Genomic DNA, 17,694 nt, shown 5'->3' with positions numbered 1-17,694 from the left:
CCAAAGGCAAGGGAAGTAAAAGCTAACATAAATGAATGGTACTATATGAAACGTAAAAGCTTCTGCACAGCAAAAGAAACCATCGACAAAATAAAGAGGCAACCAACTTAATGGGAGAAGGGTTTTGCAAACAGTGCCTCCGATAAGGGGGTAATATCTGAAATATACAAGGAACTCATGAAACTCAACAACAATAAAGCAAACAACCCTATTGAAAAATGGGCAGAGTATCTGAAGAGACATTTCTCCAAAGAGGACATACAAATGGCAAATAGATATATGAAAAAATGCTCAACATCACTAATCATCAGAGAAATGCAAATAAAAACCACAATGAGATATCACCTCACTCCCGTCAGCATGGCTATCATTAACAAGACAAATATTAGCCAGTTTTGGAGATCCTGTGGAGAAAAAGGAACCCTCATACACTGTTGGTGGGAATGCATATTGGTGCAGCTGTTGTGGAAGGCAATGCGGAGGTTCCTCAAAAAATTATGAATAGAATTATCATATGACACAGCAATCCCTCTCCTGGGTATCTACCAATAAAATCTGAAAACATTTATACATAAAGACACGAGTGCTCCAATGTTCATTGCTGCTTTGTTTACAGTGGCCAAGATATGGAAACAACCAAAATGTCCTTCAATAGATGAATGATAAAGAAGTTGTGATATATATACACAAGGGAATACTATTTGGCAGTAAGAAAAGATGATATAAGAACATTTGTGACAACATGGATGGATCTTGAGAGTATAATGCTAAGGAAATAAGTCAGACAGAAAAAGTAGAGAACCATATTATTTCACTGATATGTGGTATATAAACCAAAAACAACAATAGAACAAGACAAACAAATGAGAAACAAAAACTCATAGACACAGACAATAGTTTAGTGGTTACCAGAGGATAAGGGAGGTGTGGTTTGGGAGATGAGGGTAAGGGGGATCAAATATATGGTGCTGGATGGAGAACTGACTCTGTGTAGTGAACACACAATGGGATTTATAGATGATGTAATACCGAATTGTACACCTGAAATCTATGTAGTTTTACTAACAATTGTCACCCCAATAAATTAAAAAAAAAAGAATATGAACTTCTCTTACAGTAAAAAATGTGCACTTCATTTAAAGAATTTAAACAGTTTAAAATCCTAAAAGGTGAGGAGAGTTATTCTTTGATAAAGAAGAAGGCAGAAAATTAAAAAGAATAAAATAATATAAAATAAAAATAATAATGTGGCAAGGTAATAAATGCTTGGAGAAGCACAGGTGAGGTGCTGAGGGTCCTATAGAGAAGGGAGGTTTACTTCTAATTTATAGGATTAATAATTTCCAATTATAAAATAAACAATCCATGGGGATGTAGTGTACAGCACAGGGAATACAGTCAATAACATTTTCATAACTTTGCACAGTAACAGATTGTTACTAGGCTTAGTGTGGTGATCACACTGTAAGGTATATAATTGTTGAATCACTATATTATATACCTGGAACTAATATAATATTGTATGACAACTATACTTTAATAACACTTCTTTTTCAGAGAAGTGAGGTAGAGTAGGTGGTATTTAGGCTGGCCTTTTAAGGGTAAGCAACATTTAGGGGTAGAGAAGCTAGGAATGCAGATGAGAAGGCACAGAAGAGAGAAAGGCCTTCTTCCAGCTGGTATTATCAAAACGTGACTTGAGGACTACTTGTATTAGAATCTGTGAGGCTGCATTTGAACTACGTCTTGAAGAACTGGCAGAATTTTCACAGGCAGAGATGGACGGAAGGGGTTTTCCAGAAAGAGACATCACTCCCTCCTCCGAACCTTTACTGTACAAGTGAAGCTGCTACTTAGGCAGCCATTTTGTCTCCTTTCCCTCCCAGTTCCTTATCATGAAATAGCTTCCATTCATTCGTCTAAAACTTGGTTGCCATATGGTTGGAACTAGATGGTCTGACCAATCACAGACTGCCATTGGTTGCTTTTCTATTGGCTTACTCAGGTTTCACACTTCTATTAAGATTGGTGCAAAAGTAATTGTGGTTTAAAAAGTTAAAAATAATTGCAAAAACCACAATTACTTTTGCATCAACCTAATAATAGGCTCAATTTTAGTGCACTGAACTAAGATGGAAACATTGTTTCAGGTCCCCTTCAGTCACCTACATGGTGTTAGGAATGGTTTCTCAAAGCAGTGGCCTATGGACCACATGCATCAGAATGAACAATGAGGCCTGTTACAATGTGCACCCTGAGGCCCCATTCCAAGGCCACAGAATCAGAATCTCTTCAGTTATGGTCTGAGGAGCTGAATTTCAACAAGTTCTTCTGGTGATTCTGAAGCACATGAAAGTTTGAGAAATATTGAGGGGCAGAGGAGAGAGCAAATATACAAAGGTAAGAGAGCACAGGAACAATGTGAGTGGAACCTGGGGTGCATGAATGGAAGAATGTTGGCCTATAAAGGTAACTTGAGACTAGAGCACAGAAGGCTTTCTCTGTGAGAGTCAGGGGGTTGACATGTATTTTACTGGCAACAGGGAGCCATCCCTTTAGTGGCAGAGTGAAATGGTTAAGAGCCTGGAGACTGGAGCCAGACTGCCAGGGTTCAAATCTTAACTCCTTGATTCACTAACTACATGACCTTGAACAAGGTTCTTAACCTCTCTCTGCTTCATTTTCTACAAAATGGGAATAATAATAATAATAATCACCACACAGGGTTGTGATGGAATTAAAGGAGCTCATATCTGTAGAGTACGTAGAAATGTGACTGGCATATAGGAAGTATATGTTTCAGTATAAAGACTTTTGAGCAGGAGTGTATCATGGTTATGGCTATCTTTTTGGAAGATTAAGCTGGTAGTAATGTATATTGATTCCCTAACAGCAAATCCTATATACTTTTTCCCTCTCAGTGGTTCTCAACCTTGTCTGCACATTGAAATCACCTCTGTCATCCCCCACCCCCGGTCTGGAGATAAATTTACCAAGGTAATTCCAATGTGCACCCATGGTCGAGAGCCAATGCTCTAAATTTTATTTAAAATTTAATCGAATGCTCATTATATGCAAGACACTGTGCTAGGTCCTTTTCCTGCATTATCTCATTTAAACCTCACAACCATTTGGAGGTAGGTATTAACATTATCCTCACTTTAAAGATTGTTAGAAAGCTTGAGTACATTGTTCATGATCACCCAGCTATATAATAGCAGGGCTGGGATGAGAACAAAGGCAGCCTGGCTCCAAAAGCTCCTTTCTGAACCACTACTCTGCACTGTGTCCCCAGTCCAGACTCGCGCCCTCCCACACTAGAGAGATGACTCCACTCACTTTCTTCCTGGTCTCTCTGCTTGCCTTATTGCCTCCCTCCAATCTAGTCTGCACACCAGCCAGTGAGATCTTTAAAGACGTCAACTGGATCATGTCATGCCCCTGCGCACAACCTTTCAATGGCTTCCCAAGACACTTAAAAACTGAAATCCAAACTCTTTCCCATAGACTTAAAGATCATGGTCTGACTCCTGTTCACCTTTCTAGCCTCATCTCCTGCCAATTTTGGCCACAATCACTATATTCCAGCCACACTAATCCTTAGATTCCTTGAAAGCTCTAAACCCTTCTCTGCCTGAGGCCTTTGAACTTTCTTTTATTTCTGCCTGGAATGCCCTTCCACCAGGATCTTTGCATGGATGGTCCCTTTTCATCTTTCAAGTCTGAGCTTAAATGTCATCTCAGAGAGGGCTTCCCAATTACTCAACCTAAATGCCTTCACCTCTTATTTTCTATCTCAGTCCTTTATTTCCTTCATAGTACAGTCATCCCTCAGTATCCACAGGGTTTGGTTCCAGGATAGCCCAACAAATACCAAAGTCTGTGGATGCTCAAGTCCCTCATATAAAATGGCATCGTATTTGTATATAACCCATATTTACACATAGGCTACAGCAGGGTATACCTATATATCACTTCATTTACATGGATTCAGCACAGTGCTCGGTGTGTGGAAAATTCAAGTGTTGCTTTTTGGAACTTTCTGGGATTTAAGATAAAACATTTCAGTCTGCAGTTGGTTGAATCTGTGGACCTGAGGACACGGAGGGTGAACTGTACTTACATTTTCATATTGAAATATTTGTTTACTTGTTTGTTTATTATTTGTCTTTTCTGGTAGGTGAGTTCCACAAGAGAAAAAGACTTACCTTTGCTGCTATGTATGCCAGATATGGTTGTATGCTGCCCAAGGATGTCACAGCTAAGAGGATGTATTCACAAGGATTTTCTGGCAAATGGCAGCAGAGTATCTTAAATAAGGGGATCTTTTTATAATTCACATAATGATGTTATTTAAAAAAAAGATGCTATATAGTCTGGCAAGTACCCTATAAGTCCACTATATTTATCAATATGTATCCAACTTCTAGCACAGTGCTGAGCACATAGTAGATGCTCAATAAATATGTTGATTGGATGGAAGGAACAAAGACACAATTAGGATTTTGCCTAGAGAAAGCAGGAAAAAGAACAGATACAGAAGATTCCTAATAGATTTGGTAATCTGGTAAAAGGTAACAAAGGAGAAATTGATGGTGATTATGTTTTTTTATTTTGTGGTGTTTATATGTTTAATCTTAGGAACCTAGATAAATAAAGGTACCATTATCTAAGAAATGGAACAGAAAGGGGGGGAAATTGGCTTAAGATGACAATTCAGTTTTAAAATTGAGAAAATGATGTTTACATTTTGCTTTTATTGAGTTTGTCCCCATCCTACCATAGGATTTTAAAAAATATACATAAATTTGCCTTGCAAAAAAAAAGTCTTCAAAATGGTCACATTGATATTTCGCAAGGCCCATTCTGCCTTTTCAGGCTGTGCATGTAAATTGTCTGTGTTTTACAATATAATAATGTGGGGGCTGAGCTAGAAGGCATTAAGGAAGGAGAGATAAAGATCACTTTCGCATCAGACGGCTCCCACCCTGCCTCTCCCACCGCACTCCGGTGCAGTCTCTTTCAGGTGGTGTCCCTTAAAAATCAGTGCTTTTACTTTTCCCCTTTTGTGTATGAAAACACCTCCAGAAACTAAGTCTACCATAGAAAATGTCCCCAGACACTGAGAAGGCATTTTCCTCTCTTCTAAGTCCTGCTAGTCAGGATGGTAGTAGCACCACGGGTCTTGTTATATGGAGCACCTACCTTTGCACACCCGGCAGCAGGAATCCGGAACAGAGACAGGAAATGCACAAGTTAACTTGGGGCAAGTCTTGAGACCACAGTACACATTTCCCTCCTGCCAAGGAGAAACAGAATTAAGGTCAGAAGGATCTGGGATAAGTGTAAGGCTTAGCATGGTACCTGGGATGAGTAAGGGTTCAAAACATCTACATCCTTTTCCACTGCTCTCCAACAGTTGGTTCTAGGTACTTCCTAAATTTTACTAGGCAGTAGTGTTATATATATATATATATATATATATATATATATATATATATATATATATACACACATATATATATGTGTATATATATATGTGTATATGTATATATATATATATATATATATATATATATATATATATATATATATATATTACAATTTTACCATGCCAGAGACTAAGTCACAGAAAAGTTGGTAATCCTCACCGGGCATCCTGGTCTAAGATGGTACAAAGTCATCAGTGAGGGCTGCCATGGGCCTCCAAACCACCAAATATAGTCCTGCTCCTCTCTTCTCTTTTCATTGTCTCCCTTGGTCCCCATCATGCCCCAGCTGGGTGTTGAGGAGCTCAGAGAATGTGGATTTGTGTGATAGCCATCTTTTGTAATGCCCACTAGAGTCTCCCTTCCAAACCTAGGAGATGAGATTTCTGGGGTAATACAAAACTGTACAAGTGATCTGAATTGACAGCTCAGTCCAGCATGAGGCAAAGGAGAAGATCAAATGTAATTGCTGTTTTGTCTGTCTTTGTATAATTTCCATTCCTTAGATTTCTACGTTCCAAACATTGTTCCTTAAACCTTGTTCTTAGTTCTTAGAAGCATATAATTCTGGGGCTAGAAGGGTTCCTGAAAGGTTGGGAAGGTAAGGCCACAACCAAATTCTCCCAAACTACTGTGATACTTGTATTTTTGCTAAAATCCCCTAAGGGAAGAGATTTGATAACTTCCCTTGGAAATCCAGCATTTAATGCCCTTTACAGGAAGCACAGTTTTTTTTTTTTTATAACTAACTTTATTCCCTCACACTGCAATATAAACTCCCATTTTACTCCATTTTCTTGCGGTTGTATTTATTACATTCTCTGGACTGCACAATTAGATGAAGTTATAATTGGTACACTTTATTCCTAAAGTAGACACAGTTATTTTGACAAATAATGTCACAGGATCAATCCTTTTTGTCAAGAGAGCTGTCATTGTAGGGTACCAGGGATGAACTGGTTAGTATTAGGTTGGTGCAAAAGTAATTGCGGTTTTTGCAATTATTTTTAACCTTTTAAACTGCAATTACGCTTGCACCAACCTAATAGAATCCTTCAGAGCTGGAACCAAGAGACACACCATTTTCTTGTGAATTGCACAGAGTGGCCCCAGGTAGTGTCAGTGGCTTTTCTACCCATAGCATCTCCAAAGCTTCAAATAATTGAATCCTTCAGATGAAGGCTTTGGTGGTTCATCTATTGTAAAAAGGAATGCACCATTAGCTCATCTTTGTCCATTTAAGCAGTCCTAAAGCTTTAAGATCAGGATATGACTGGGTCTGACGTCTTCAACAAAGTTGTTCAGAGTTGATGAAATCAGGAAGTCTGGACTGTCAGGGAGGCTTACGATTTAAATGCAATTCATCTTCCATTCAAATACCCTGTAGTATAGGCTCAAACTAAAGGTATAAGTACAGAGGAAGCTCTCTCATTTGGATAAGATCTGGCAGGGACATTAAAATGCAGGGTCTTACCGAACAGCTGCACTGGGTACATTGGTTGGATTGCCGGTTCTGAAAGAGCCCTTCAGCTGTGAATAGTGCACCGTGTTGGTAAGTGGTCCCATTGTACTCACACGACTTGCTGGTCACTTTATCGTTCGCTGGGGGTAAGGAGTCTTCTGGGACAGGGTGGAGAAAAACCACACCAAGTATTGGCATCATTGCAAAAAATTTCATAAATCCCGACAATAGATCGGGCTGTACCACATAGAGGGGTTTAAAAGATAGCTCCTAATTCAGAGGCTGATGACTTTAAACAATACAGACACACCTCGTTTTATTGAGCTTCATTTTATTGTGCTTCATGGATGCTGTGTTTTTTACACATTGAAGGCAAGACCCTTTACCAGCGAAAACATTATGACTTACTTTATTGCCACACTTGCTTTATTTAGGTGGTCTGGAACCAAACTCAATGTCTCTGAGGTATGCCTATATTAACATAGCCAGACAAGACTAGCAACTGGCATGACCATCATCCATGTCTTCATTTGTTGAGCATTTATTGAGCACCTACTATGTGCCAGGCACTGCAATAGGCACTAGAGAGGGATCAGAGAAGAAGGACAAGGTCCCTGACCTTATGGAGCTAACAGAGCTAGACAAATAAGGTATTAACTTGCCTTGGAAGGAGGGAGTCCTTTCAGAAGAGGAACCACCTATTATAACTACCCTGGTGACCTTTATCATTTGGCACATGCTTGTATGCTTTTTCCAGCCTCTGGAGTCTGCTTATTTTTTTAATCCCTCCACCAAGATTACCTCCTCCCTCCCACTCTTTTCTACCTATTGAAGTCCTATCTGATTTTGAAGGCTTAGCAAAAGTCCCTTTCCCTTCATGAAGCATGCCCTAATAGCGCCAGTCCACAGTCTGGATTTTTCAATGTGTCTGATGTCTGAAGCACACAATCTGGCACTTGAATATCATTGTAACTCATATTTATTTTGGTTTTTATTTTTTAAATTTTTTTTTCTCATATTTGTGAACTATTGTCATCTAGACAACCATTTACAAAGAGATTTCACATACATTATTACAATGGAGCCTCATAACAACCTTGTCAATCAAGTAAGTCAGATTCTTATCTTCATGTTTCATTTGAGGGCAACAAGTCTCTGAGGTTGAGAGACTTATCTGAAATCACCAAGCTTGTGAGTGATGAAAAAAGGAATTGAAATATGATCTCCTGACCCCAAATTCCATCTTCTTCCTACCAACATATGTATACATGTATGTATTTCTTTTTGAGAACTGGGACTCTGCCTTATGTGTCTTTTCTCTGTGGAGTCTAATGCAGGGTTGCCATGTAGCAAAAAGTCAATGGATTTGTTGAGTTGACTCTAAGTGAATGTCTCAAGAAGTCTTTTCACTAGGCTTCCTTAAAGTCCATAGTGGGTGCATACATGTGCACACATATACACACACACCAAACAGTGAATAAGGCCCCAAATTAAACTAATCATTGATGTACAATTTAACAATAGATAAAAGCAGAGTTTGGAAAATGCTTTCTGTGGGATATGGAAAAAGAGCAACACACAGGGGAGCTGTGAGTGTCATTAGTAAAAGGCTTAGAGCGTTAGACCATCCTTTCTTTCCTGTCAGTCAAAATTATAATGAAAATGAGTCCATCTTATGGGTAAATTATACCTCAATACAACTGTTTAAAAAAAAAAGCAAAATGAAATTATTCTCAGGATGTAGGTGAAAATGATAAAGGCTAACAATAATAATATCAACAATAATAAGACAATAGCTAACATTTATCGAGCCTTAACTAATATGTTAAGCACAGTGGTAAGTGGTTTTCTACATATTATCTTATTGGCCCTTTCTGATAATGTTCTCATGTGGACATTATGACTATACCCATTTTGCTGATGAGGAAACTAAGGTTTAAGAAAAAAATTGACTTACCCCAGGTCACACAACTTGTAAGTGGTAGCACTGGGATCTGAACTCATGCCTGACTGTTTATAGATTCTTTCCTCCTAGCCACTATCAAGAAGAGTGCCAATCACATCAAACCTGTAACAAGGAAGGGACCATTTAACTTAAAAAGCAAAACCAGCGGAACATAAACGCTGTGCTGTCCCTCCAGAATATTTTGGCCTAAAATACTCATAAAATTGACATCACAATTTTTTTGGCTTCAGTAACTTGGGTAACTAAATAAACTATATACTTTGCTATGTAAATTGATCTAGCTTCAATTTCTGAGTCACTCACCCCTTGGGTGTTAACTACTTATTAATAACCTCTTACATGATACTAAGGGAATTCCTTAATTTTGTCTTAAAAAGAAGCATCTTTAGAGCCTGGAAAAAAATGGCGGCGTGAGGTGAGCCTCTGTAACGCTCCCCTGGAATTTACAATGAATCGGGCAACAATTACTCCACAAAGGACTCCTTGCACAGCGACAGGCAAGACGAAGAGGCCCACTACTGAATTCACCTCCAGGTTGGTGAATCGCGCGAGCAGGGGAGGAGGGAGAGGAGAAGTGCGGAGACGGAACCGCGCGGGCGCAGGAAGCAGACCTAGCTCAGTGCTCAGAGCCCGCTGCTCCCGGACCTTCCGCAGCTGCGGGAGAGGGAAGGACTCGGACTGCAAGGGCTCCGCTTACGGCCCACAGGGCTGAAGTGGCAGCATACAAAACGGCTGAACCCAACGCTCCCGGCAGCAAAGACTAAGGGAAGAGGGCTGAAATCGGTGGTTTAAGCCCTCACTGCCGAGCAGAGAACGGAAGCCTTAGGCACAGAGACTAGCCGCCCCCTCACTACCCTCCCAGAGCTCGCCCCGCCCTCACCTGCCCGGTGCTAGAAGCGATAAAGTAGCAGTGTCAGATCAAAGGACAGAATATTTGCTGCTCTGAGAACTGTGGACCGCAGACACAGATTCGCAGCTCAACTAGTTCCGGCAAAGGGGAGGGAGCTGTGGAAGCAGGACTGGCTGTGGTGGTGGTCGCCGCCATTGCTCTTGGCCACCTCTCACAACTCACCCTGCCCCTGACCCCACCTATCTGGGCGGATCCCTGCAGGAGTAAACAAAACTGCTGAAACATACGGGCTCTGAATCTGGTGCAGAAAGAGCTTTGGAACTTCAAAAGCTCTTCGCATACCTATCAACCTGTTGCAGAAGCCACTCCTGTAGATGTCTAGGAACAGAAATAGTAAATCAGTGATTGCCATGAATAACCAAGTCAACAAGATAGCTCAGAAAGAAAGTGAAAAGTCTCCAGAAAAGGAACTTAGAGATATGGACATTTGTGATTTAAATGACAGAGAATTCAAGATCGCAATTCTGAAAAAACTGAACGAGATGCAAGAAAACACAGAAAGGCAGTTTAATGAACTCAGAAACACAATCAAAGAACATCATGAGCATTTTACAAAAGAGATTGAAATTTTGAAAAAGAACCAAATAGAATTTCTGGAGATTAAGAACTCAATAGAAGAAATTAACAATAAAATATCTAGCTTAGGTAGTAGAGTTGACCAGATGGAGGGAAGAATCAGTGACATCGAAGATAGGAACCTGGAATTTACACAGATGGAAAAAGAAAGAGACTCGAGACTTAAAAGAAATGAAAGAACTCTACAAGAACTTTCTGACTCCATCAGAAAGAGCAATATAAGAATAATGGGCATACCAGAAGGAGAAGAAGGAGGGAAGGGAACAGAGAATATATTCAAACAAATCGTCGATGAGAACTTCCCAAACTTGTTGAAAGAACTGGATCCTCGAATCCAAGAAGCAAATAGAACACCTAATTACCTCAATCCCAACAGGCCTTCACCAAGGCACATTGTATTGAAGCTGTCTAAAATCAATGACAAAGACAGAATCCTCAAGGCAGCCAGGGAAAAGAAGACGGTAACTTACAAAGGAAAGCCCATTAGATTATCATCAGATTTTTCAGCAGAAACTCTACAAGCTGGGAGGGAATGGAACCAAACATTCAAACTATTGAAAGAGAGAAATCATGAGCCAAGAATAATATATCCAGCAAAGATCTCCTTTAGATATGAAGGAGGAATAAAGACCTTTCCAGACATCCAGAAGTTGAGGGAATTTTCTAATACACGACCTGCACTACAAGAAATACTAAAGGAGGCTATTAGACCACCACCAACAGGGACAACTTGTGGCAACCGAAACATAAAAAGGGGGAGCGTGAAGGCCTGAACTGAAATATGGGAATACAGAAAGTAAGCGTACTGAAGAAACTGGAATACTCTAAACATCAAACTTTCTTTTACATAAACTCAAGGGTAACCACTCAAAAAACATCCAAATCTGAAATATATACTGTAATAAAAGAAGAAACAGAGGGAAACATCATAGAATACAACCACACAGAAATAACAGACAACAACAAAAAGGCAAAGAAACAATGGAGACACAGCCTTACCAGAAAACTAAAGACAGAATGACAGGAAATCCTCACATATCAATAATCACGCTAAATGTAAATGGACTGAACTCACCAATAAAGAGACACAGAGTAGCAGATTGGATCAAAAAACTAAACCCAACCATATGCTGTCTACAAGAGACACATCTCCGCTACAAGGACAAGCATAGACTCAAAGTGAAAGGGTGGAAATTGACACTCCAATCAAATGGTACCCAGAGAAAATCAGGTGTAGCCATAATGATTTCTGATGAAACAGACTTCAGGGTGAAAAAGATAACAAGAGACAAAGATGGACATTTCATAATGGTAAAGGGGACTATACAACAAGAAGACATAACAGTCATCAATATTTATGCCCCCAATCAGGGAGCACCGAAATAACCAAGCAACTACTAACAGAACTAAAGGGAGAAATTGACCAAAACACAATTATACTAGTGGAATTAAATACATCATTGACAGCTATGGATAGATCATCCAAACAGAAGATAAATAACGAAATCGCATCCCTAAATGACACATTAGATGAAATGGACATCATTGACATATATAGAGCACTTCATCCTAAAACATCAACTATACATTCTTTTCTAGTGTACATGGAACATTCTCAAGGATAGACCATATATTGGGACACAAAATCAGCCTCAGCAAATTTAAGAAGATTGAAATAATACCAAGCATATTATCTGATCACAAAGCTTTGAAATTGGATATCGACTGCAAAAAGAAACCAGGAAAAAAACACAAATACATGGAGATTAAACAACATACTTTTAAAGAACAACTGGGTCAAAGAAGAAATTAGAGGACAGCTCAAAAGATACATAGAAACAAATGACAATGAAAATACATCCTACCAAAATTTTTGGGATGCGGCGAAAGTAGTTTTAAGAGGGAAATTTATATCATTACAGGCCTATGACAAGAAACAAAAAAAATCCCAAATAAATAACCTCATGTTACACCTTAAAATACTAGAAAAAGAAAAACAAGCGAAACCCAAGGTCAGTAGAAGAAAGGAAATAACAAAAATCAGAGCAGAACTAAATGAAATAGAGAACAAAAAGACAATAGAAAAAATTAATGTGACAAAGAGCTGGTTCTTTGAAAGATTAACAAAATTGAGAAACCCTTGGCTAGACTCACTAAGATAAAAAGAGAGAAGACGCTAATTAACAAAATCAGAAATAAAAAAGGGGAAGTTAATCACGGACACCACAGAAATACAAAGGATTATCCAAGAATACTACGAAGGACTATATGCCACCAAATTTAATAACTTAGAAGAAATGGACAAGTTCTTAGAAACATATAGCCTTCCAAGGCTGAACCATGAAGAACTGGAAAATCTAAAGAGGCCGATTACCAGTAACGAAATTAAATCAGTCATCAAAAACCTTCCCAAAATCAAAAGTTTGGACCAGATGGCTTCACCAGTGAATTCTACCAAACCTTCAAAGAGGATCTAATACCAATTTTGCTCAAACTCTTCCAAAAAATTGAAGAAGAGTCAGTACTCCCTAACTCATTTTATGAGGCCAACATTACCCTGATACCAAAACCTGGTAAGGACAACACAAAAAAAGAAAACTACAGACCTATATCTCTGATGAATACAGATGCTAAAATCCTAAACAAAATTCTAGCAAATCGAATACAACAATACATTAAAAAGATTATTCATCATGACCAAGTGAGGTTCATCAACGGGGCACAAGGATGGTTCAACATTCGCAAATCCATCAATGTGATACATCCCATAAACAAAATAAAGGACAAAAATCATATGATTCCATCAATTGATGCAGAACAGGCATTTGATAAGATACAACATCCATTTATGATTAAAACACTTACTAAAATTGGTATAGAAGGAAAATACCTCAACATAATCAAGGCCATATACGACAAGCCCTCAGCTAATCTCATAATCAATGGTGAAAAGCTGAAGCTCTTTGCTCTATGTTCAGGAACACGACAAGGTTGTCCTCTATCACCTCTGCTTTTCAACATAGTGTTGGAAGTCCTCGCCAGAGCTATCAGGCAAAAGAAAGAAATAAAAGGCATCCAAATTTGGAATGAAGAAGTTAAATTGTCACTCTTTGCAGATGACATGATGCTATATATAGAAAACCCTAAAGACTCCACCAAAAAGCTATTAGAAACAATCAATGAATACAGTATAGTTGCTGGCTAAAAAATCAATGTACAAAAGTCCATTGCTTTCCTATATACCAACAATGAAATCTCAGAAAAAGTGATAGAAAAAACAATTCCTTTTGCAATTGTAGCAAAAAGAATAAAATACCTAGGAATAAACTTAACCAAGGATGTGAAGGATTTATATGCTGAAAACTATAAGACGTTTTTGAAAGAAATTGAAGAAGACACAAAGAAATGGAAAGACATTCCGTGCTCATGGATTGGAAGAATTAACATAATTACAATGGCCATATTACGCAAAGCCATATACAGATTTAATGCAATCCCCATCAAAATCCCAATGGCATTTTTTAAAGAACTAGAACAAAAAATCATCAGATTTGTTTGGAACCACAAAAGACCCCGAATAGCCAAAGCAATATTTAAAAAACAGAACAATACTGGAGGTATCACACTCCCTGATTTTTACTTGTACTACAGGGCTACAATAATCAAAACAGCTTGGTATTGGCGGAAAAACGGACACATAGACCAATGGAATAGAATTTAGAACCCAGAAATAAAACCACATAAATATGGACAGATAAATTTTGACAAAGAAACTAAAAACATACAATGGAGGAAAGACAGCCTCTTCAATAAATGGTGCTGACAGAATTGGATAGCTACGTGCAAAAGAATGAAACTGGACTGCTATCTGTCACCATGTACCAAAGTTAATTCAAAATGGATCAAAGACTTAAGCATAAGACCTGACACAATAAACTGCATTGAAGAAAACAGGTACTAAACTTATGGACCTTGGGTTCAAAGAGCATTTTATGAATTTGACTCCAAAGGCAATGGAAGTAAAAACTAAAATAAACGAATGGGATTATATGAAACTGAAAAGCTTCTGCACAGCAAAAGAAACTATTGACAAAATAATGAGGCAACCAACTGAATGGGAGAAGATTTTCGCAAACAGTGCCTCTGATAAGGGTATAATATCCAAAATATACAAGGAACTCATGAAACTCAACAACAAAAAAACAAACAACCCAATTGAAAAATGGACAGAGGACCTGAAGAGACATTTCTCCAAAGAGGGTATACAAATGGCAAATAGACATATGAAAAAATGCTCAACATCGCTAATCATCAGAGAAATGCAAGTGAAAACCACAATGAGATATCGCCTCACCCCAGTCAGAATGGCTTTCATCAATAAGACAAATAATAACAAGTGTTGGAGAGGCTGTGGAGAAAAAGGAACCCTCATACACTGTTGGTGGGAATGCAGACTGGTGCAACAGTTATGGAAGGCAGTGTGGAGGTTTCTCAAGAAATTACGAATAGAATTACCATATGACCCAGCAATCGCTCTCCTGGGTATCTACCCAAAAAATCTGAAAGCATTTCTCTATAGAGACACGTGTACTCCAATGTTCATTGCAGCTTTGTTTACGGTGGCCAAGACATGGAAACAACCAAAATGTCCTTCAATAGATGAATGGATAAAGAAGTTGTGGTATATATACACAATGGAATACTATTCCGCGTTAAGGAAAGATGATATAGGAGCATTTGTGACAACATGGATGGATCTTGAAAGTATAATGCTAAGTGAAATAAGTCAGACAGACAAAGCAGAGAACCCTATGATTTCACTGATATGTGGTATATAAACCAAAAAGAACAAGACAAACAAATGAGAAAGAAAAACTCATAGACACAGACAATAATTTAGTGGTTACCAGAGGGTAAGGGGGTGGCGGGTGGGTGATGAGGGTAAAGGGGATCAAATATATGGTGATGGAAGGAGAACTGACTCTGGGTGTTGAGCACAAAATGGGATTTATAGACGATGTAATACAGAATTGTACACCTGAAATCTATGTAAATTTACTAACAATTGTCACCCCAATAAATTTAATAAAAAAAAGCTAAAAAAAAAAAAGAAAAAATAAGAAGCATCTTTAGCTCCTAGAAAGAGTTTACCTCATTATGATTGACCTTCTGGTCTGGGCTATGAGTCTCTTTTCCTGCCCCGAAGTACACACAACCAGACAGCTGTAGCTGGTAGACAGTAGTGAAAGACATTGGAAAAAGGACAGCAGCAGGGCCGTTCAACTTCTCGGGCTCTAATTACACCAAATTTCAATAATTTTTTGGTGAAGGAAAATCAAGATGACCTATAAAATAGTATTTTGCCATTACTCTTACAGAATTTGGTGGATCTTTTTAATACTAAAAGAAAAATAAATAGTTTGGAATTATTTTGCCTCAAAAGAATGTGAACTGATTTTTGAATTGAGCCTTCCACCAAGGAATCAATGGCGAGGAAACTGCAGGGTCATGTTTTCTGGTAGAAGAATGAACTTGAGAGTCTTTCTTGAAATTGTCTTCAGAATAACCTGGACTTGGAGTCTATGAATCTACACAACAAGAGATGGGGAGAAAGCAAAAAAGAGGGAAACAAAACAGAATCAAAGGAAAATAAACCAATTATGGTCATACTTTCTACTAGTTTTATACAATATATCTAACATCTTCCCATTTATTCTTATTTCATTCTTCTACTATCCCTAATGTGATGAGTGTAAAATTATGAAAATGAGGCTACTGATACCCTGAAAGATTTGGCCCATGTCACTCAGCTATTTAATTGTAGAGCTCATTCAGAAATATAGTTTTCCTGCCTCAAAGTTTGTGTTCTCTTCTTAGAGTGGGTGTTAAAAATAGGGGTAGAAAGCAAATGAAGTCAGTACCAGGAAGAGATATTAGCACTCCCATGTTTATTGTATCTCACGTTTATTGCAGCATTATTCACAATAGCCAAGATATGGAAACAACTTAAATGTCCAACAGTGGATGAATAAAGAAAGTGTGGTGTGTATGTACACAAAGGGAATATTATTCACCCTTAAAAAAAGAGATCCTGTCATTTGCAACAACATGGATTAACCTGGAGGACATTATGCTATGTGAAATAAGACAGATGCAGAAATAAAAAAAAAACTGAATGATCTGACTTATATGTGAAATCAAAAAAAATGTCTAATACATAAAAGCAGAGAATAGAATGGTGTTTACTAGGGGTCGAGGGTGGGGGAAATGGGGAGATGTTTGTCAAAGTGTAAAATAAATAAATTATGTAGGATGAATAAGTCTAGAGATCTAATGTACAACATGATGACTACAGTTAATAATACTCTATTGTATACTGAGAATATGCTATGAGAGTAGATGTCAGGTGTTCTTACTACAAAATAAATGGTGACTATGTGAGGAGATGATACTAAATAGCTTGTCTGTAGTAATTATTTCAATATGTATATGTATATCAAATCAGCATGTTGTACACCTTAAATACATACAATTTTTACTAAAGAAAAGGAAATAATTTTTAAAAAACTAGAGGGAGGGGCAAGATCACTGACTCAATGCCAGCTTGGATACCCACTTTCTATAACCTTGCACAAGTCACTCTTTTGGCATCAATTTTTCTATCTGAGAATGGGACATGGGACTCAAATCTCCTCTTGTGTTTTTTAGAGGGCCAACACAGCATGCAAGGAACCACAGAAGCAAGGAAAGCCACCTTGTACTCTACACTCTAGTGTCCTAGATTTTCCAATGTGGCTGGACATCTAACCAATTGTTCTTGGAAAACATTTAGTGTTCCTGGCCAAAAACTGGCAGAAAATCAGTCCAAAGCAAAGCTGGCTTCAGGGTTCCTCTGGGGAATGCTACAACAGAAATGACCAGGCTGCATGTCACCTAGCCTCTGCCATTTCCCATGTTTCTAGTCAAATTCCACATAGCACTGTAAGGAGTGAAGAAAGGATACCATGGAATAAGCGGACAAAAAGCACTAAGACATCTACTACAACTGTGCTGGGAAAAGAAACTTTCTTCTCCCCCTCTGAGGGATAGTCTTATATGTAAGAAGAATATGATTTCTGGGGAGCCTAGAAAACACTCTATTTTCCTAAATATCTGTTACCTTCTTTCTCTCAATAGTGCCTAAAAAGCCATCATTAGAAGTCCATTCCTTTGGGGTAAACAGTTGCCTTTTTGCAATCAGATTTTATAATCCCAAAACTTCTGTGAGAGGCTACAAACTGTCACTAACATC

The 17,694-nt window shown here is 38.3% G+C and overlaps 1 protein-coding gene across 2 annotated transcripts in view; it reads right to left on the bottom strand.

The window, feature by feature from the left end:
- Positions 1–17,694, bottom strand: part of CHRDL1 (chordin like 1) — a gene marked incomplete at its 5' end in the record, with an annotated part of 187,614 nt that overhangs the window by 73,275 nt on the left and 96,645 nt on the right. Inside the window, 2 exons of one of the 2 annotated variants that reach the window (XM_081043672.1) lie at positions 5,206–5,299; positions 6,964–7,109. In XM_081043672.1, the coding sequence (XP_080899798.1) occupies positions 5,206–5,299; positions 6,964–7,109 (240 nt within the window). The remainder of the gene's footprint in view (positions 1–5,205; positions 5,300–6,963; positions 7,110–17,694) is intronic. The other variant, XM_081043671.1, reaches the window with a different exon arrangement.

The sequence above is a fragment of the Rhinolophus hipposideros genome (genome assembly GCF_964194185.1).
Source record: "Rhinolophus hipposideros genome assembly, chromosome: X".
NCBI lineage: Eukaryota > Metazoa > Chordata > Mammalia > Chiroptera > Rhinolophidae > Rhinolophus > Rhinolophus hipposideros.
This window is presented reverse-complemented; position numbering and strand designations above follow the sequence as displayed.